General features: G+C 42.1%; 1 protein-coding gene across 5 annotated transcripts in view; it reads left to right on the top strand.

Annotated features, from left to right (window-relative positions):
- LOC140359218 (dystrobrevin beta-like) overlaps positions 1–21,303 on the top strand; it is a 31,708-nt gene that overhangs the window by 5,367 nt on the left and 5,038 nt on the right. For 2 of the 5 annotated variants that reach the window (XR_011926844.1, XM_072444093.1), the window contains exons 2-18: positions 2,963–3,011; positions 8,149–8,219; positions 8,338–8,418; positions 9,221–9,434; positions 9,700–9,785; positions 9,975–10,129; positions 10,199–10,298; positions 10,398–10,564; positions 10,924–11,048; positions 12,102–12,173; positions 12,344–12,421; positions 12,782–12,866; positions 12,960–13,039; positions 17,343–17,456; positions 18,404–18,500; positions 18,725–18,745; positions 20,288–20,444. Coding sequence is in view for 2 of the 5 variants with exons in the window: in XM_072444093.1 (XP_072300194.1) it covers positions 8,150–8,219; positions 8,338–8,418; positions 9,221–9,434; positions 9,700–9,785; positions 9,975–10,129; positions 10,199–10,298; positions 10,398–10,564; positions 10,924–11,048; positions 12,102–12,173; positions 12,344–12,421; positions 12,782–12,866; positions 12,960–13,039; positions 17,343–17,456; positions 18,404–18,500; positions 18,725–18,745; positions 20,288–20,444 (1,702 nt within the window). In the remaining 3 variants the exon portion in view is untranslated. The remainder of the gene's footprint in view (positions 1–2,962; positions 3,012–8,148; positions 8,220–8,337; positions 8,419–9,220; positions 9,435–9,699; positions 9,786–9,974; positions 10,130–10,198; positions 10,299–10,397; positions 10,565–10,923; positions 11,049–12,101; positions 12,174–12,343; positions 12,422–12,781; positions 12,867–12,959; positions 13,040–17,342; positions 17,457–18,403; positions 18,501–18,724; positions 18,746–20,287; positions 20,445–21,303) is intronic. The other 3 variants (XR_011926847.1, XM_072444101.1, XR_011926846.1) reach the window with 2 other exon arrangements.

Below are 21,303 nucleotides of genomic sequence, written 5' to 3'. Positions count from 1 at the left end.
TGTCTGGAAAAGCTGTTTTAAAGCCATGCATGTGCCTTAAAATAAACACGTGTGTATATTAATGATGTGTTAAAGGGTTTGTGAGAGCTTTAATTAAAACAATATAGCCATTTATTATTACTCCTCTCTGTTTTTAATATCCTGGATAGCTCCTCAAACCTAATTTGTGCAGGATTTGTCTTCTCCTGCCTGCGTGCGCAACAGTCGAGGGTCGTTTGGAGGATAAATAGTGCACTGCCCAGGTATTTGGGGGTCTACAGTTACAGCAATGATCAGCCATGGACACAGACTGGTACTGTCAGAGTCTCTGTGAGAATGGAGAGCAGCTGCAGCGTGCCTCAACTGTCCGCGGACTAAACGGGACAGTAAACAGCCTGTTGAGTAACACCTAGTATTTGTTCATCATAAAACACGCTGCGGGTCAGATGCATAAGAAGGCAAGCGTCCGTAAAAAACGATCCGCCCGAAACACAAGCACGAGAAATGACACACTTAAACACAGGTACAAAACAGCGAGCATCTGAAACGACAGCTCTTTTGTGGGTTTCGTAGTTAATAGTAGCCAATAACTTTACAAAATGGGCGAGGATTGCATTGTGAGACTGATTGTTGTGTGAACTGTCTTTCCCCAAACGTCAGCACCATTTCCTGAATCACACTGTGCCGTCTAATAAAGCTTACGGGCCAATTTTATTTCTTTAATGAAGAGCGAATAACGAAGTGGTGATGATTGATGTACATATGGAGAGATGATTGATTGTGTTGTCCAGTATAAAGGTGCACTTTTCTGGCGCGGAGTGTGCCACCAGCTGTGAGGTTATTGACTGGAATGTTCCACGACATATGACCTTAAACTTGTCTGTTATGCATTTAATTATGTCAAAGTCATGTCAAGACAGTGATAATCCTGAGAATGGTGCAGTAACAAAGAGTCGTTTCTGTTCAGTCTAAACTCCAGAGACGTAAAACCAGGCCAGTACCGTCGTAAAGTTGGATTTCATAAAGATGGTGAGGAACGGATCAGCTAGACGAGCAAATGGAAGCGAAATAAGGGTTTCATTTCTCTGTTGTTTTGGTCAGCAATCGTGAATAATATTGTGACGTTTTTCTCAAATTATTCGCCCCTAAAATGACATCTCTATCCTTTTAATGTTTTTTTTGATAGAGTAGTATCTTGAAGACCAGGGCAAATATAAGGAGGCCTGAATGTGGTAACCGTGCCGTAACTACAGGAGCTGCTGATGTGTGCGGTAGCTCCGGGTTTGGGTGGTCTGTAATGGGACCCCCCCCCGCGTCCTCACTCCACCCGCCGCATTTGAGCTTCTGAGATGATGTTTTGCTAACATCTTTCAAGCTTCTGTCGATTGGCACTCAGTTGGTGTTCTTGGATTATTTGATTAAATAGCTTGGAGAAATCTGTGTTATTTTAGTCACTATCGTCGCGATAATCCGGGTATACTGTATGTGAGAAGTAATTTCCCTTGTATTTGTGCAAACGTGACATTAGAAATTAAATAATAAATTCATACTGACTCGGGATGTCACGATATCAAATTTTACTGTTTTGATTATTGTAGGAAAATACATCACAATTTAACGATTATTCGCGATTATCGAGACCAAACAGTGAAATCTTTTATTTTCTTTCCTTCCCGTGGTCTGACATGTTACTTTACCTCAAGTTTGTGACCAGCTTTACAAAATATACCTTTCGGAAAGACAAAATAAAGTAAAATTTGACCAAAACAGCCAGATTAGAGGTGGAATGGACGATTTTTTTGGCCCAAATTTTAGTCTTATTTCCTCGTGGCGTGGACTGCCGATTATTCCTGCCACGTATCAATCATAAAACGCACCTACCGCTCATCTGCAGCCGCGTGTGGCTCGTCCCCCGAGAGCAGCACGGTTCCGCGTGTCTACGCGCATTGATCTATCATAATATAGTTCCCTCAGTGTACGGGACAAAATGAAGACGGATATAGACTGTTCGAGTTGACTCATAAAAGACGGAAATCTACGGGAGACGAGAGACGCGATGCGATCCGTCGCGCTCTCGTCTCCCATAGATTTCTGTCCACTTCTGCGTCAGCTCGAACTGTCTTTCTCCGTCTTCATTTTGCCCCGTACACTGAGGGAACTATATTATGATAGATCCATGCGCTTAGGCACGCGGAAACGTGGGGACGAACCGCACGCGGCTGCAGGTGAGCGATAGGTGCGTTTTATGATTGAAACGTGGCAGGACAAATGATTTATCCACTCCACGAGGAAATATGATAAAACATTTGCTGAAAAAAATCGTCCATTCCACCTTTAATATTACTTCTAAAACTGTCATAATTATTATTTTTCGGTTCTCACGATTATTGTGACCTGAATAATCACGACCATTGATTAACCTAATATCGTGACATCCCTGGTACTGACCGATCAAAAGCAGTTTGTAACGTATTCACTTGAAGCCCTCGTCCACGTGCCTCTCGTCTGATCGTGCGTTTAACTCAAGCAACATTCATTCAATCTTATCTCATTAAGAGTCCCGAGCACGTACCAGCCACTTTCTGTCCTTTTCGAAGATCGGAAAGTCACGTTGTATCCATGGGTTTCAACTTCCTGTTTTATGCAACATTTTGAACACTTTTTCCCATTCAGAAGATATCATAGTTCATTAGTTTAGTCCCTTTTATGCCACCTGTGCTTTACAAATCGTCCCTTTATACTTATTATGTCCTTCTCTGATTATATTCTGCGTGTGTTTTGTAAGTTTAAGTGTTTGTAAGTGTGTTTTTCTAATTAAAAACCCCAGAGGGTCCGGCACAAAGGCACACGTCAGGCCAGTGAACAGAGATGTAAAATACAGCCCTCCTTTAGTGCTGTTTATTGTCCTTATTAGCGCAGTCCCTGTAGACCTTTTCTCCGTTTGTCTAATTACCTCTTTCTTTCCTTTGCCCCCGTCTTTTAGCCGCCCGCCGAGGCCCCCTCCTGCCCGCGTGACCCCCTGACACGGAGAGGTACGACCGCACACGCCAGCGCCCGCCTCCCACTGTACGCCCGTCGTGTATGGAGGGTTCAGACGCAAATATCGACGGCAATGAAACACCGTGTCAAATAAACAAACACGTGCAGTAAAAAGATAAAAAAGATACCGTGGGTCGCAGTGGGTTTATAGTCATTTCATGTGGTGTAATTTGGGGAAAACGACCTAAGTATCAGCCTCAAAATAACTAATCTGCTATAAAAGATCAAATAAATCGCCATTGGCCTTGAAAGTCTAGCATTCTGAATAAACTGTAAAGTACTTTACGTGTAATTTTAATATTTTGGTCATGAAGAATAAACTGAAAGTATTCATTGTTGCCGACTACGATTCACACGATTATTATTTATACTTTATTCAGTTGTTACGATTATATTGTGACTGAATAATCACGATTATTGATGAACAGACCTGATCTAAAATGCATGAGATTCTCCTTTGTGTTTGTCGGTCCAGATTTCTTCTCTCAAAGCTGAAATCTTTATGTAAAATGTGCAAATTAATCCAGATTTGAAAAGATAAATCACTGTTTTTTATAGTAGAAAATGTGATATTATTTTTTAGAAATTGTGCATACATCAAAAGACTATTTGTGCATTTGATGTGGAGCAATTATTCATGAAGTGGAATAATGTTCACTTTGACTCATTACTGACCTCTTTGGATAAGACAAGTACAATGGGATGTACTGTGACAAATGAACCATTTCAGGGCTGTCTTTTCGACTAACTACTGAACTATTTACAGTCTGATCTTAGAAGTGTTGTCAGTAGTTACGGTAGTTTTATTGTGTAAAAGAAAGACCCTCGTGCAAGCTCCTGCTAAAGTTAAAATAATGATTGTCTTTGGGACTAAAGGTATTTATTATGTCTTACTTTACATGTACCAGAGGTCTTACTCTTACTAAATTGAGTCAGGGTTAAATTTTGATACTAGGGATAGTTCGATACTCGATACCAATTCCACCACAATGATGATTTAAAAAAGGCACTTTTACACAATAGAATGTAATGTTGAACACAAAATAATAGTACTTTTTATGTTCCTCTGTGGTCTTAGACTAGATCTACATTTTTTTTTTCAATATTTAAGTTTTTCATAATTAGTTTAAATTTAACACCACATAATATAAACAAACAAGACCAGAGAGAAAACAGATATATGATAGCAGCAAATAATGAAGCAAAAGAAGAGAAAATCATGGCACATAAAACCCAATGGAATTGTCCCATTTAGTCCAAAGTCTGTCAAATTTATAAATTTTCAAATTAAGTCATTCAACCTTTAAGCTTGCTAAGACTATTAAAGAAAGGTCAAACTTTTTTCTTTAGTATTGATACTTTTTCAAAGGAGTATCTAGTTTTGATACTAGTTTTAAGCATTGATTTGTGTCTGATTTCCAATACTTTTGACACCCCTAGTCCTGTTTGCGCAAAAGTATGGTGATTGATCAATATGAGGGGGGGAAATGTGTTCATAAATTGACCAGATGAGTTATTCTGTCTCATTTTTGACCATAGTTTGTTAACTCTCTGAGGACATTCCATGAGGACATTCCATGGCGTCCTCAAACACACATTGGATCAGTGAAAGTTGAATGTACTCTAGGCCCGCTGTGGTCAACCAGACACACACTGCAGCAGGTGAATTACATCTCCAATGGTTTAAAGGCCCTGTAGTAAAAATAGACAAAGCATATGCTCATATCAGTTGGACACAGACAGACAGATAGAGACAGGATGCAGTTTCTCCAACGCCGGGCTGGAAATAACAGTGTTTTCATGGCTGGCGGTCTATGCGCTAAATGCAGTTAACTGTGTGACTTTGGGAAGCGCTGGTAACACGTATAGGCTCAGTGTTATTTATACCCTCCAGTGTGGTCCGCTGTAAGCCAACACGAGCCTCACAAACACTTTCAGCAACTGCCTCCTTCTCGTCTCCGATCCATTATATTTATATCTTTATATGTTGTTTATTGAGCCAACGTGTTTCTTCTTCGCTGTCATGTATCGTTCTGCCTGTCACACCTTATTACTTTATCAACTTATGGTTCAATAAGTGACAGCTGGAACTACCGGTATATCTTACCTCAGTATTTATGGTGTGTACCGTACATTATTTTTGTACTCGTGGGGAATCCTTTGTGAGTATATTCTACTACGGCATGATTACACAGTACACCTTTAACAACTAAAGTGTTTCATTCAGCTCTTTATGAGTTGCAGTGCACAATGGACTTAAACTATGCCATCCAAACTATCAGAAAAGTGGGCTTGTATAAAAAATTACAGCTTTCTCGCATAAAGTTATGGTTTCTTTGCTTCCACTCCCCCAAAGTGTACGAGAGACGTACACAGATGGAAAATAGTGATCTGCAATTCAGCTGTCAGTGTCTGTGGATTCACTGAACTTGAATCTGAGATTTAGGGAGTGAAACAGCTGCAACAAGACATGAAGAGCTGCTCCCTCATGCAACCAGCCCACTGTGAGAGAGGGAGAGAGGGAGGGGAGGGGAGGGGAGGGAGGGAGAGGGGAAGAGAGGTAGGAAGATAGGAAGAGAGGAAGGGAGAGAGGGAGGGGAAGAGAGGAGGGGAGAGAGGAGGGGAGGGAGAGGGAAGGAGAGAGGAGGGGAGAGAGAGGGAGGAGGTTTCTCTCTCTTTTGTTTCCTGGTGAGGTGTTGAAATCCTCTGAGGAATGTGTAGGAGTTTAGGGAGAGAAGTGTGGAGAGTGAAGTGTGGAGAGTGAAGTGTGGAGAGTGAAGTGTGGAGTGTGGAGTGTGGAGAGTGGAGTGTGGAGAGTGGAGAGTGGAGAGTGAAGTGTGGAGAGTGAAGTGTGGAGAGTGAAGTGTGGAGAGTGAAGTGTGAAGTGTGGAGTGTGGAGTGTGGAGTGTGGAGAGTGGAGAGTGGAGAGTGAAGTGTGAAGTGTGAAGTGTTGAAGTGTGGAGTGTGGAGTGTGGAGTGTGTAGTGTGAAAGTGTGAAGTGTGGAGTGTGGAGTGTGGAGTGTGGAGTGTGGAGTGTGGAGAGTGAAGTGTGAAGTGTGGAGAGTGGAGAGTGAAGTGTGAAGTGTTGAAGTGTGGAGTGTGGAGTGTGGAGTGTGTAGTGTGAAAGTGTGGAGTGTGGAGTGTGGAGTGTGGAGAGTGGAGAGTGAAGTGTGAAGTGTGGAGAGTGGAGAGTGAAGTGTGAAGTGTTGAAGTGTGAAAGTGTGAAAGTGTGAAAGTGTGAAAGTGTGAAAGTGTGAAAGTGTGAAAGTGTGAAGTGTGGAGTGTGGAGTGTGGAGTGTGGAGAGTGGAGAGTGAAGTGTGAAGTGTGAAGTGTTGAAGTGTGAAAGTGTGAAAGTGTGAAAGTGTGAAAGTGTGAAAGTGTGAAAGTGTGAAAGTGTGGAGTGTGGAGTGTGGAGTGTGGAGTGTGGAGAGTGGAGAGTGAAGTGTGAAGTGTGAAGTGTTGAAAGTGTGAAAGTGTAAAAGTGTGAAAGTGTGAAAGTGTGAAAGTGTGAAGTGTTGAAGTGTGAAAGTGTGAAAGTGTGAAAGTGTGGAGCGTGGAGCGTGGAGCGTGGAGCGTGAAGCGTGAAGTGTAACGCGCAAATATTTGAGAGTCACTGTCTTAGACCAGTCTGACTGTTGCCGTGGAGACGCTAATTGACTCCACCTTATTATTTTCTTTTAGTTGCTTTTAGGGCTATTATTAGCTCGTCACAAAGGCTGCAGTTATTGTAATGCGTTCGTGTGAGCTCTGAGTGTTTCACCTTCTTACCCTGTCGTTACACGGTACACGTTTACATTCTTACTTTATACAGCATTTACCCCGTCTCGCAATCGTTCACCCGGACTGATTTGTGAGGTTACGGATACGCTACACGTTCTTAATCCCGCGGGCGAAATGTATTGTCGCCGTGACGCTCGAGCGGCCTGAACTCGACGCGTTCTCGTAAAAAGGCGCGCCGGCGTTTGAAGCTAAAGTTACGAGGTGCAGAATTGGTGCGCGGCTTTTGTGTCGCGTCAATAGAGCGATACCTGCGCCGCTCTCAGTCCAGATCCAAGGATAACGCCAACAATGTCAATGGCACGACTGAAGAGACGGGGGGGCGGTGTTGAGGGACGGACCGTGTTGGTTTAGGCGCATGAGGGACTATGACGGCGGGTTTATTTATCATTTATCAAGTTTTGGACCTAAATGTTTGTTCTGCCACAGGAGTCGAGAGGGATTTTAATGGACACACAGGGTATTTATTGCATATTTTGATTCTTGGTAGCGTGCTGTTTGTGTAAGTACTATGCCACTTTTTAAATGAGAGAAATGTGAGGATAGCATTAGTGGCGGCTGCAGGTAATTCAATATCTATTTATATTTGATAACTCTGAACATCGTGGGAAAAATGCTCCAGCGACAGGATAAAGATTCATGGACAGTTTAAAAGATGGGTCAAATGCAAATGGCCTATTTCCCTGACCGTGCCTTGATTCAAGCATTTTATGTTTTATACAGGCGTGTGCCAAAATATAGAAGAATTTGGTGATACAGAATCGATATTGTGGAGACTGCTGTACAAATCATGATATATATATATATATTTGGCACAGCCCTAATGTATCATGATATATCGATATTTTGGCCCTAATGTATCATGATATATTGATATTTTGGCAATTTTGGCACAGCCCTAATGTATCATGATATTTTGGCATAGCCCTAATGTATCATGATATATATATATATATATATATATATATATTTTAGCACAGCCCTAATGTATCATGATATATATATATATATATATATATATATATATATATATATTGGCACAACCCTAATGTATCATGATATTTTGGCATACCCCTAATGTATCATGATATTTTGGCACAGCCCTAATGTATCATGATATATTGATATTTTGGCCTTACTGTATCATGATATATTGATATTTTGGCACACCCCTAATGTATCATGATATTTTGGCACACCCCTAATGTATCATGATATTTTGGCATACCCCTAATGTATCATGATATATATATATATTTTGGCATACCCCCTAATATATCATGATATATCGATATTTTAGCACAGCTTTAATGGAAATGGAGTTTAAAATGAATGGTTTGTGTTGTTTTCAGGATGGTGAGGATGGAGGAGGGCGGGCCGAGAGACCGGGGCGTCCAGAGCCGACAGATCCTGCTGGAACTCAGTGAGTCACGTGAATTGCACTGTGTTTGACGCATGGAGGAAGTGTGTTGTGGGACGTCGAGGTGTGCTCGAGTGGAGGCTGGTGGTTCTGAGTGTTCATATTGTTTTTCTGGTCCCAGGGGAGCAGGACTTTGATGCCATCGTCCTGTCGACGTATCGAACAGCATGCAAACTGAGGTTTCTGCAGAAGAGCTGCAACTGTGAGTCTCACACAGCGTCACTATCTGCCAAATCCTCCTCTAATTCATCGTGAATTCATCAACTCGTCCTTCTAAATACTTTATACGCAATTTTGCAATGTGGAAATGGTCCACTGAAACAGATTATTGAGTAAATCTTGATGGTTTTGCTTAATTTTTTTTGTTTTACTTATGACTATGATTTCTATGCTCTTTTTGGGGATTAACAGTAAAAACATTTGTGAAAGACTGATAAAGAATGAGAATTTAAGTGTTGGAAATTGCAAAACTGCAAAAGGGTTTCATTGATTCATTATTAATAAAAACTAGGGAGGTTGAGCTTATGTCAATATAATCCAAAAAACTAAAAAAAGAACAATCCCGACAATTTTAGAAGCAAAATTGTGTTGTTTAAATTCAATCGACGCTTCAGAAAATACATCTAAACGTAAACATTGGCTGCGTTTGTCACATTCACTCGTTCATAAAGTTAATTTTCACAAAGCTGGTCACAAACTTGAGGAAAAGCAACGTGTCGGACACGAAAACAAGATGAAAGACGAGATGTTACTTTAGTGCGGTCGCGATTGTGACTATTCATTAAAAAGTGGTGTTTTTTCCCCTCACAGCAATTGTAAGACCTAAAATGTTGAAATTGTGACTACCTGCAATTAAACGTAACTCGTATATTTCAAAATACTTGGCAAATCGTAGTAAAGTTGTACGTTTTGTCAACTAGAAAACAAAGGTTAGAAATGCTGTATTTTATTTATTTATTTAACGTTCTACCTACTTGCTTCTTCATTCCATCTCCTTCTTCCAGTGCACCTGATCGACATATACCACGTGATCGAGGCGGTGCGCGATGCCGGCCTGAACGCGGTGGAGCTGCACGCCGGAATCTCGGTCACGCGTCTGGAGAACCTGGTCTCGTCTCTGTTCAACCAGCTCAGCAAACGTCTGCCCACCACTCACACCATCGACCCCCGAGAGAGCGCTGCGCTGCTCGTCCAGCTCATACTGGCCACCGTCGACAGGTGCGGACGCCGGGCGACACTTTGCTATGTCCAGCCTGGTCACGCGCGGCAGAGAAACGCACCGGCAATATAATGGGCTCTGGGGTTTAGGCTGCTATTGTATGTGTGCTTTTATACAATGTATTTAGTGGAAATATAAGCAGTATTAAAGTATGTGGGTTATTCCATTATGATTCATGTCGCACTTTTGTTATAGTTTTGGATTATTGGTGCTGTGTTTCTGTTGTATTGAGCTGCAGCCACTGAATCCTTCCCGTGTCCTCAGTGATCCTGAAGGCCGTCTCACCGTGCTCTCTGTGAAGGCTCTGCTCTCTGTGCTCTGTGGAGGGAAACTGGTCGATAAACTCCGCTGTGAGTATCTCTATCTACAATAAGAGGAGTCTTTTTTACTGATAACATGATGTCACGTCAAAAGTCACTTCATACCCCCACTGGACGGCGTGCTAAGTTGCAGCCTTGTTTGTGAATCGAATTTGGAAATAAAATAAAAGCTATCTAATGTAGTAGTTACTCTCCTCAGTAATCACTTTGTCTGTGCAGATGTGTTTTCTCAGGTCTCTGACTCCCATGGAGTCCTGGTGCTGCCAAAGTTTGATGTTTTTCTGAGGGAGGTTCTGAAGCTGCCCACAGCTGCCCATGAAGGGCCCTCGTTTGGATACAACCACAGTTCAGCACGCTCATGCTTCCCACAACAGGTACATTGTCTAATCCATGCGTTTGATTATTTTGACTGGTTTAATGCTAAACTGCACTGTTTTTTGCAGAAGAGGGTTATGTTGAACATGTTTCTGGACATCGTGTCGGACCCTCCCCAGTGTCTGGTGTGGCTCCCACTGATGCACCGCATGACCAACGTGGAGCACGGTACAGGCTTTCTGCATCTGTGCTTTTGACGAGAGCGTTGGATGGAACATACTAAATAGTTACATTAAATGGTCACTAGCACAGTCTCTCTCTCCTCAGTGTACCACCCGGTGTCATGCTCCTATTGCCGTAGTAACGGGATGACAGGGTTCAGGTACCGCTGTCTTCGTTGTCGTGGTTACCAGCTCTGTCAGAACTGTTTCTGGAAAGGCAACACCAGCAGCTCCCACAGTCGACAGCACCAGATGAAGGAGCACTCGTCCTGGGTGAGTGCGGCCACCAGGGGGCGGTATTTTATGAACTGGGAAACAGTTCTTTAGCTGCTGGCATTTGTGTGTTGAAATGTTATATTTAAGGGTGATTTTGCTTGTTCTATAAACACATACATATACATAATATTTATCAAGTTAAATGGAACTTATTATGCAAAATAAACTTTATTGAGCTTCTAACTATACTCTTGTTTCTGTGAAATGTCACTATGACATGACATGTTCTGCAGCTTTGAACTGTCAAGTCAACGGACCCGTTTCTATTACAAGTGTAAAAATCTAAATTATGCATAAGATAGTGGGACCTTTCCGGATTCGTCAGAGGTTTACTGTATTTTACTTTGTTACTGTAGAAATCCTCAGCCTCAAAGTTTGGCCGAGCCCTTGGCAAGACTCTGGGTTGTGTGTCGTCTCGAGAGCCTCCTCCCCCGGTTTACCCCGAGGAACCAGAGCCAACCCTCAACCTCTCAAACATTGTGTAAGCCCACGTCACACACTGTGCACAATGAGCAACAATAAACATATATTTTTTGTGATTCTGAACTTGTCTTTGGTAGAACCTATTTTTAATTCAGATTTAGGTACACAAAATTCGTCTCTCATCATCATCCTCATTAGCTGTATTTCGGACACTTATTGGTCCAGAAAATAGAAATAATACAAACAAACAAAGGCAAAAGGTACATTATTTTCTGTAGAGGCTCAGACGCCAGTGAAGCATACTTATCATCATGTACAGTGCTGCTTGAGGTAGAAGGAAGTAGTTCATTTCAGAATATACAAGTGTTGCATATTATTTGTTTTTTATCTAGTGTAAGCATTGAACTGTCAAATATACACTGTATTCCTATAAGTTGTAGTTAAAGGTGCATTAACATGCTTTTTTCACGTTTCGTAGTCTATCCTAAGTGTATAATTGATAATAATAAGGGTTGTACAACACCCTTAACAGGGGGGGTGATGACGCGTGCCTGTGGTTATGACGCGGTCTTGCATCCACCCCCCGTCAGTTTGGAGATTCGAAGAAAGGAGATAGTCTGTAATAAAGCTACTATAACACTGCGGGAATCAATCAAAAAACACTCTGGGTACATATATGAAGCACAAATAGCAATGTAAGAAGGTTAAAAGCTCTGAAATGTCGATTTTGCATGTTATGGAACCTTTAAGTGTCTGTAATTCTGTCACACTAAACTTCAAACTAGTTTTATACAGTTTCTAAAATGATAAGCTGCTTTGTGTGGACACAGCAGCTTTGTGTTTACAAAATGTCTGCTTCAATTGCCACACATTTATCTAGCTCCACCTCCAGTCTTTGATTTTCTGAATGACCTCAGCGTAGATCATTACAGACCTCCAGTAGAACTCATTTAGACCAAACTACAGGCACAAGCAAGTGAGCGTGCGCCGGATGATTTGCTTACATTTCATTGTAATATGCAGCGCTGAAGGTTTTGTTACAGTGTGTTTGCTTAGCCTTCAATCCATGTTGCGTTTGTTTGCTTTGCTGACCGTGTATTTGGGATTGCAGACCTTCTCGACCCATTGGGAACGACGGTGAAGACATGATGTTGTCCCCTGTGGTGCCTGAGTCATCAAAGAGGTATTTATTATACATTGTGCTACTATGTTGCTGATGACAAATACAAAATTGTTCATGGATTTGTTTTAATACATGTAAAAGCGTGTAGACTTTGTTTAGAGCATCTCAGCAAAGTGAAAAATAAGTGTTAAGTCTCTATTTTTGATTATGTTGTGTTTTGTCTCTTTTAGTTTGTCAGCTGCTCAGAGAATGAATGAGGAACATGCACTTATTGCAGCTTATGTGAACCGGCTCCAGGGCAGCCCACGGTGAGAGACATTTTGTTCTTTTTATGTCAAAATGATTAATTTCATTGTAACATATTCATTTGCAAAGAGCCTGGAATAAGAAATACTCCCTGTTTATAGCATTGACTGGGGGTCCTTAGTCCTAGTTTTAGCCCAGTTTAAGTCTAAATGTGTTCTTGCTTCGGTCCTTCTGTAGTCCTGGTTTATTCCTGGTTCAGTCCAGATTCAGCTCTGGTTTTAGTCCCAGTTTAGTCCCAATTTTGAAGTTTTGACAAGCATGCAAGTGTGAAATCGGTCACAGTAGTTTGAACTGAACAGATCGAGTCCTAGAATGAGATTAATGCAATTTGAAAAGAGCTTGTCGCATTTTGCCTGATTTAGTGTGGACAGCCCCAGCCGACAAGACGAGGAGCACAAACTGATCGCCAGGTACACGTCTCGACTGGCGGAAACCGAGGGGTCGGGAGTAAGTGATTTGTGCTCTATTCACGGGCGAACAACCGCTGACAATGTCTACGCCGGATCTGGATTTGAACTGCTACTTTCTGCCGCTTTTTAGATGATACCAAACCGGAGCATTAACTTTGATGCCAACAAGCAGAAGAGAGAGCTGATTGCCCAGTTGGAAAACAAAAACAGGTTTGTCTGGTGTCTTCAGTCGTCGACAAACTCTCTCCAAGATGCTTTGTGACGAGCTAAAGTAATAATCGTGACCATTTTAGAAGCAATCAAGCTTTATTTATCGAGCCCTTTACAACACTCAAAGTGACCAAAGTGCAATACAAACATAAGTATAACTAATAAATATAGCCGCAAGCGGCAATGATCGGCCCTCGCCACGCCGCCGCCACACCGCCGCCACGCCGCAAGAGGAGGGGGCGCTAACGCGCCCCAATTGTCCTTTTATTACGCCTACTGCTGAATCTGTGACGCTGTCACATCTTCTCCCCTTTGTTTTACCATCAAAAAGCTATTTTATTTTGAATTCTTGGCAAAATGTGCGGCTTTGCCGCACAGAGACCGTGACTCTTTGAATAAAAATGTGGATAACTTTTGATGGTCCTGAAGATGAGTCTCACCAAATTTCAGGTTAATAGGGCTGACGCCCTGGGAGGAGTTTGTGAAAGTATAAAGTGTAAACATGTTCTGGCGATTTCCCCATTGGAATAACATGGAAGGTTTCGGTCATCGTTACGGCAACGCCATAACAATTATGACATGGGTCTCATTGACTTTTTTGATGGGGATGCTAAAATTGAGTTGTGTGTCAAATTTCATATAATTTCGCAAAACTAAACATTTAACCTCCATATAAAATCTGTAGGGGGCGCTGTGGCTCCAAATTAATTTATTTCACTTCAAGTAGGTTTAGGGCAAAGAGTTTAACAACTGATTCTAATTTGACGCAATTCAGACTTTATCTGCGCAAACGGCAGAAATGTTAAATTTGGGAGATTTCTGAAATTCTAGCTACAGTTTGCGGCTTCGCCGCACAGATTGATGTCCCACTCCTCAGTAGCATTTTCACCAAATTTCAGCTTTTTAGGGCCAACGCCCTGGGAGGAGTTCGTAAAGGTATGACGTTTGGAAAAACTCCGAAGTCATGTTTAGCCATTTTTGAAGCAATATGGCCGACATTTGGTTGGGCGGACGGCGTTGCCGCAATAATATTTTTTACTTCTCTTGTCACCATCTACCTCTGCACCAAATTTCATGATTCTACGATCAGATTTTTTTTGGGTCATTTCCCATCTCTCAATGCATTTTTGGTACATTTGGGGGCGCTGACGCGCCAATTTTTTTTATTTTAGAAAAGGGAAATAGCCAGAATGTAGAGAGGCACGATTTTTCGAGGTGTGCGAATTTTTGTGACTTTTCGTCAATGTTCACTGGGTGAAAAATAGGGGGGTTGGTCCCGAGAAGAAAGAAAGAAGAAGAAAGAAGAAATAATTAAAGCCGCAAGCGGCATCCAACGGCCCTCGCTTGTGTAGATGATATTTCCCAAAGTAAAGCTTGATCGAGCTATTGCCCACGGAGGAGTTTGTTAAAGTGTGAAGCGTAAATGTGAACATTTCAAGGATTTGGCGTTTTTCCCATTTGTGACAGTATATTTGCAGCTCCACTGCAAAGAGACCGTACCACTTAAAATCAAAATATGACTAACTTTTGATGCCCCGTTTGTGTAGATGATTCTCCCCAAATATGAGCTTGATCGGGCAATCGCCCTAGGAGGAGTTTGTTAAAGTGTGAAGCGTAAAAATTTGGTCATTTTAGAGATTTCGCTGTTTTCCCATTTCTGACATATATTTGCGGGTCCGCCACACAGAGACCGTAGCACTTAGAATCAAAATATGGGTAAGTTTTGATGCCCCGCTTGTGTAGATGATATTCTCCAAATATGAGTTTGATCGGACAATCGCCCTAGGAGGAGTTTGTTAAAGTGTGAAGCATAAAAATGTGGTGATTTGAGCGATTCTACGATTTTCCCATAAGGATAACATGGGATGTTTCTGTCAACGCTACGGTTACGCCGTACAAAATATGACTGGCTCTCATACTTTTATGATCAGGATGGCAAATTAGAATTTTGTTCAAAATATCATGTCATTTGGAAAAACTCTATTGTTTATAGGCCACTCTGAAGGCCAAATAGTCAGAATTCTGGGAAACGTTTGCGGCTCCGTCGCACAGAGACCGTAAAAGTTATCCTTAAAATTTGGATAACTTTAGATGCCCCACTTGTCTAGAGGACGTACACCGATTTTGAGGTTGGTGGGCAAAACGCACTAGGAGGAATTCGTTAAAGTGTAAAACATAAAAATGTGGTAATTTGAGAGATTTTGTGGTTTTCCCATAGGGATAACATGGGAGGTTTCTGTCATCGCTACGACTACGCCGTAAAAATTTAGGCATTTTTGTGATTGGCTTTTGTGATCGGGACGGCAAAATAGAATTTTGGGTAAAGTTTAGACAATTTTGCTAAAACTAATTTTTGACCTTCAATGTTAATTTAAAGGTCACTCTGTAGGGGGCGCTATCGCGGCCATTTCAATTTTGTCAGCCTAAACTGGTCCAAACTAGAAAGTTGAACAACTGATTCAAATTTGGTCCTAATCGGACTGGTTTTGATCAAATGGGAGCAATTTCTAGATCTGCAATATTCCAAAATAAGTTGTCCAACTTTGCGGCTGCGCCGCACACAGACCGTAAAAGGTATCTCAAAAAATTGGATAACTTTAGATGCCCCACTTGTCCAGAGGACGTACGCCGATTTTGAAGTCGGTGGGCAAAACGCCCTAGGAGGAGTTCGTCAAAGTTTGACGTAAACAAAATGGCTAACTCAGCTTGTTTTCATTTTCAAAGGAAGATGGCGGCCATAGGGTAAGTCTGGGGGCGTGGCCACCATAATATTTTTTTTTTTGTCCTCACGAGAGGAATGCGTGTTCCGAATTTCGTAGCTTTACGCCAAAGTTGACCTCGGGGCGTCTCCCATAGGCGCAATGTATTTTGACTTTTGTCGGTGGCGCTGTCGCGCCCAGAGAAAATCAAATTTTTCGCCGATTCTGAATTTTGGGCAAAGTTTGGTGAGTTTTTGAGCATGTTCAGGGGGTCAAATTAGAGATCAAAAAGCAGAAGAACAAGAAAAATAATTAAAAAAATAATAATATTTTTAGCAAAAACAATATAGCCGTTTCCACTATAACAACAAATTATACATCGTTTGAAAGCTCTAAGCCTTCCCGATGCCGCCATGGGGTGGAATCATCATTACGAGCGCTTACGCGCTCGTCACTCCCTATTCCGTCGGGATGCCCCGCCCACTCCCCATAGACTTCCATTGATTTGAGCAGATACAAGCATGACCCATGCCTGCGGCATGGATTCTCGCGTACGGGACGATGCCAGGAGTGATTTTGGAGGAATGCAGCGCTTCACGCTGCTGTTGTCAACAATGAGTGAATGGGCTACGCCCATTCACTCATTGTGACTATTTCTGTCATAGCAGGAGTAAGTATGCATGATCCATGCCTTCGGCAACGCTGCCTTCGGCAGCGTTGCGGGAGCAATAGGCCCTCCGCCCTGCTGGGGCTCGGGCCTAATAATATTCCGATGCGAAAACAATGTTTCCCATTTTTCAAATGTCATAAATTATACATTTTCGGAAAGCGCTCGCGCTTTCCTACCTCATGGTGTGGGTCCCTGGTCACTGACGGGTACTTTCGTTAATTTTGAGTGGGCTCCGCCCACTTTGTGTTTTTGGCCCTCTATACAGTAATAATGTTCAATTTTTGCATTCTATGCTTATATGCACGGAACATGCAAGAGATGGGGAACGTATTCGTGAGCTACTTAGGGCAAATGAGTGCTTTATATGGGGATGACGACCGCGAAGCGGTCGTCATCCCAATGTAAAGTGTAAAGTGCTCGTTTAGTGCGCACTTTTGCACGGGCTTCGCCCGTTTCCAACGGTAATGTTCCATTTTCCTACTACTAATTAGTCTGCACGGGGCGTGCATGAGTGGAGGAGTGCGTTAGTGAGTGTTTGGAAGTGGGCGAGCGCTTCGCGCTCGATTTCGTGCGCACTACGTGCGCACTTTCGCAGCCGTGCTTCGCACGGCCTTACAAGATTAATAGGCCTCTCGCCAGCTTGTGGCGCTCGGGCCTAACTAAGTAAAAACAAACTGTACAAAATAAAGTGTCATGAGTGTTAAAAGCCAGTCTGAATAAATAAGTTTCAAGCCTAGATTTAAAAAGGTTATTATTATATTATATTATATTATTAATTTAACTTTCTAGAGTAAGAGAGACATTATTTTGCCTACTCGTTTGAGCTTGAATAATTGTTAAATTGTGATAAAACCTTGAGCGCTAAACTGTGATATTGATATTCCTGTAACGATCTAATCCTGTTTATAATATCTACCGTTTGTCGTTGTTCCAGAGAGATTTTGGCCGAGATCAAGCACCTCCGCGTGGAGCATGACGCCGCGTGCCAGCCCAGTCCCGAGAAAGGCACCACTAACCCCGCATTACTGGCAGAGCTGCGCCAACTCAGGTGAACGTCGCCCCCCTGAGGATCTAAACTGCACTTCCCCTTCACACACGCCATACTCCGTGAGACTTCGAGCATCACCCGGAGTTTAGGCCTCGCTCGTGCCTTCGATGCAACAGTGTTTTTGTCCCCGTTTTGGCGGGAAACGTCGGCGGCTCAGAGGAGAGCACTCGAGAGCAGATGGACGCAGCAGATGGCAGAGTGTGAGAAATGCCAGTGTAGAAATCACACTCAACATGTTAATGCGGCAAAAATACAAACACTGTGGAGCAGAAAGAGGAGCCACAGTGCTGTAGAGCGTAGCATAGAGGTCAAAATGTATACTTCTGGTGTCTTCATACATTTTGTAGGCGTTAATTTGCGGAAAAGTTGAACATTAGCACAGTTTTTGAGCACATTCGTTGCATTTTGGCACACCTTTTGTCAAATCTGCATGACTCACAGCGCATGAACTCTGGATACATTTATAGATAACGATACAGTGCTGATTTTCTCCCTCTTTTTGTAGATTAGCTTGGCAAAATGGCTAGATTTGTACAATTTATTTGACTTATTCAGTGTTGGGGTTTGGAGCTACAGGTGACATGGGGATGAACAGCTGAAATCTGCATCGGATTGGTTCATTTGATTTGATTTTCATGCTCATTTTGCCCACCTGTTCTAGGGAAAACTACCAGTACTATCGAAATGTAGATACCGTAATCAATTCAACAAGTATCGATGCCAAACGTGACCTTTCCTGACCAGTTATAGAACGATCTGGAGCTTTTCACAATCTAGTACAAGACCACAAGAAAGAACACTTGTCGATTGTCAAAGAAAGCGCAAAAGTGACAAGTGTTGAGCCTCGTCTTCAGTTTTAATATCGTGACAAAGCTAATACCTCCGCACGCTCTCACGTCATCGTAACCTTTTGACCGGAGCGTCTCGGCGTGCGTTTTGTGCTCCAGGCAGAGGAAGGACGAGCTGGAGCAGAGGATGTCGACGCTGCAGGAGAGCCGCCGGGAGCTCATGGTGCAGCTCGAGGGCCTCATGAAACTGCTCAAGGTGAACACGCACAACACTTTGTACACGATTTACCCCAAAACCACACTCGGTGCCTCTTCTTCATTCCCTCTGTCGGCACACGTCTACCCTCACAGTTGCTGATTCAAAATTGTCTCTGATTTTCCGACTCTGAATTGCACTTTCCCTTGACTGTCTTTGACCCTTATTTCCACGCTTTTCTCTCCTTTTCCCCAACGAAACCTCCTCCTTTTGTGACCGTTTAGGACGAGGAACAGCGGCAAGCAGTGAGTTTTCATGATTTGAGTGTGTGATGTTGTAAATAAAGAAAAATACATGCACAATATTAAAATCAGAATATCAGCTACCTGTATTATATATCATTTAATATTCTGAAGCAGTGATTATAATTAGGGCTGCACAATAAATGGCAACAGTATTGATATCGTAATATTAGCCTCAATCATATACATCGACAAATCAACCCACCCCCCGAGCTCCTATAAGGTAGAATATACATGTACATAGTCATAGTCATCATACATAATCACTCTTACTTGACAGATCGCTTAGGATGCATTCACACTTGTTTTATCTGCTCCCAAATTGAGCTGTTGTATACATTTAATCTGGACTTGATCCGGTCTTAGTCCAGCCCGAAGTTAGTTTTTTCTCCAGTACAAATTTGGATGTTTTGAATGCTCCAGCGCGAGTGCAGCCTAAGGACATTTACATGACGTGTTTCACTTGCAAAGCTCTGTAGTCGGGTTGTTCCAGTCATACGTAGCTGTGTAGCTCTTTACACAATGGGCCTGTGTGTCCTCCAGGTTCCTAAAGGACGCCATGTATTGTTTCAAATAGCTTGGGTAATTGTTGTAAAGACGTTTGAAAAGAAACATCATACAATGGAAATGTCGTTGCTCTTGTGTTACTTTGGTGATTGGCAATGGTGATTGGCAGCCAACTGAAAAAAGGTGCATTTACCGCCACTTACTGTAGATGTACATGTTCAAAGTATGTGTTTTATGCTATACTGTAAAAGGAAAAGAGAGAAAGCAAGAGAACGAGTGAGAAGGGGAGAGGGAGCCAAAAGAAAAGTCTTGCTTTTGGTTATAACCAGTTTAATGATTCATATAATGACCCATGTTGAGTAAAGTAATTGCATCTATTCTTTTCCCAATATCGTTAGTAAAGCATTTAATTGACCTATAAAGTTGACCGAGTAGAGCACAGGTTTTATTAGTTACATGAATTTCGGCGTTCTGAAGTGTAGTTCCATCCAAATAGTGTGTAGAAAAACAAAAAACTACTTAGTAAAAGTATTGAAGTACTTTTGGAGTAAAAAATGTAGTATTCACGCAGGTTTTGAGAACTGTTAAAGTCAAATGTCAAATTGTGCTGATTTGGGGTCAAAAGACTCTTATTTATTATTTAATATCTTTAATTTGAAGTTATTCTGATCTATATATTTTTTTTGCTCAAAGCCAAGACTTGAACTCAAAACCTTCAGGCAGAATGTCACCATGAACTTGTTAAAAATAAACTTCAAACCATCCGGCAAGCACTTTCAGTCCTTTTCATAAATGCAGTGAAGTAGAAAGCAAACGTAAAAAGTATCCACTGTAACAATTTCAAAAGTAACCTCCCTAAGAGACCTAAAAATGTTACTTATGTGCAGTACTTTACATAAAATATCACAATAATATCAATATCACATAGTTCCCAACATCGTGCAGCCCTCATTATAACCAAAGACATTCGTTGTAATAAGCAGACAGTAAAAATGTGATTGTAAATGTCAGTTTTACATCGTTTCTTCACGTTTCCAGGCTCAGGCATCCGGCTCGTCTCAGGCCTCTCCAGCGCGGCCCAGTCCAGTGTCTGCGACTCGCTCGGTCAGATCAGCCTCGCCGCACACACACATGCAGCAGCACCACGACTCTCTGGCCGGGGTTGGGGGGGACGTCCAGGAGGCGTTTGCCCAAGGTTAGGAAGAGAAACTGTGCCATTGTTATGTTTTTGATGATATTGTCAGGTCAGAACAAATAATGAGATAAACAGCGCGGTCAAATAGCCCATCAGTTTCAGGAGGGTTAGGGTTAGAAAATAGCCTAGCAGTTTCTCGGCTCTGTAGACACGCCCAAGATAAACGTTGCAATTAAAGCCGTACTGGACGATTTTTTGCCCCAAATCTGAGTCTCATTTCCTCGTGGCGTGGACTGCCGATTAGTCCTGCCACGTATCAATCATAAAACTCACCTACCGCTCACCTGCAGCCGCGTCGGCTCATCCCCATGAGAGTAGCATGTTTGCCTGTGTCTAAGCGCATGGATCTATCATAATATAGTTCCCTCAGTGTACAGGACAAAATTAAGACAGAAAAAGACAGTTCAAGCTGGCTCAGAAGAAACGGAAATCTACGGAAGACGAGAGATGCGATGCGATCCATCGCACTAATAAACAAACGCACGTGCGGCACGCGTGCGTCCGCACGGGGGGAGTGCGCATGCGCACTTGACTTTTCAAATCTGTGAAAAATCGTCCATTACGCCTTTAAAATACAGGCGTTAAAGGTAAATAGGGAAAAGAACACAGCAAAGCAAAAGTAGAAAGTAAATTAAATACATTAACAAGCCAAAACAAAAGTAGGCAAAGTAAATTAAACAAAAGAACACAGCAAAACAAAAGTAGGCAAAGTAAATCAAGAAAAAACTAAATAAATCAACAAAACCGGAAACAAACCAAAAACAAGAGCACAAAAAAACAAAAAAGGTCCAGGATTCTAAACAACAAATCATGAACTAAATACAGAACAGCAACAGAAAAGCGTTAAAACACATAACTT

Source organism: Eucyclogobius newberryi, unplaced genomic scaffold (genome assembly GCF_026437365.1).
Source record: "Eucyclogobius newberryi isolate DKJ021-1_F unplaced genomic scaffold, fEucNew1.0.hap1 SCAF_1, whole genome shotgun sequence".
Lineage (NCBI taxonomy): Eukaryota > Metazoa > Chordata > Actinopteri > Gobiiformes > Gobiidae > Eucyclogobius > Eucyclogobius newberryi.
This window is presented reverse-complemented; position numbering and strand designations above follow the sequence as displayed.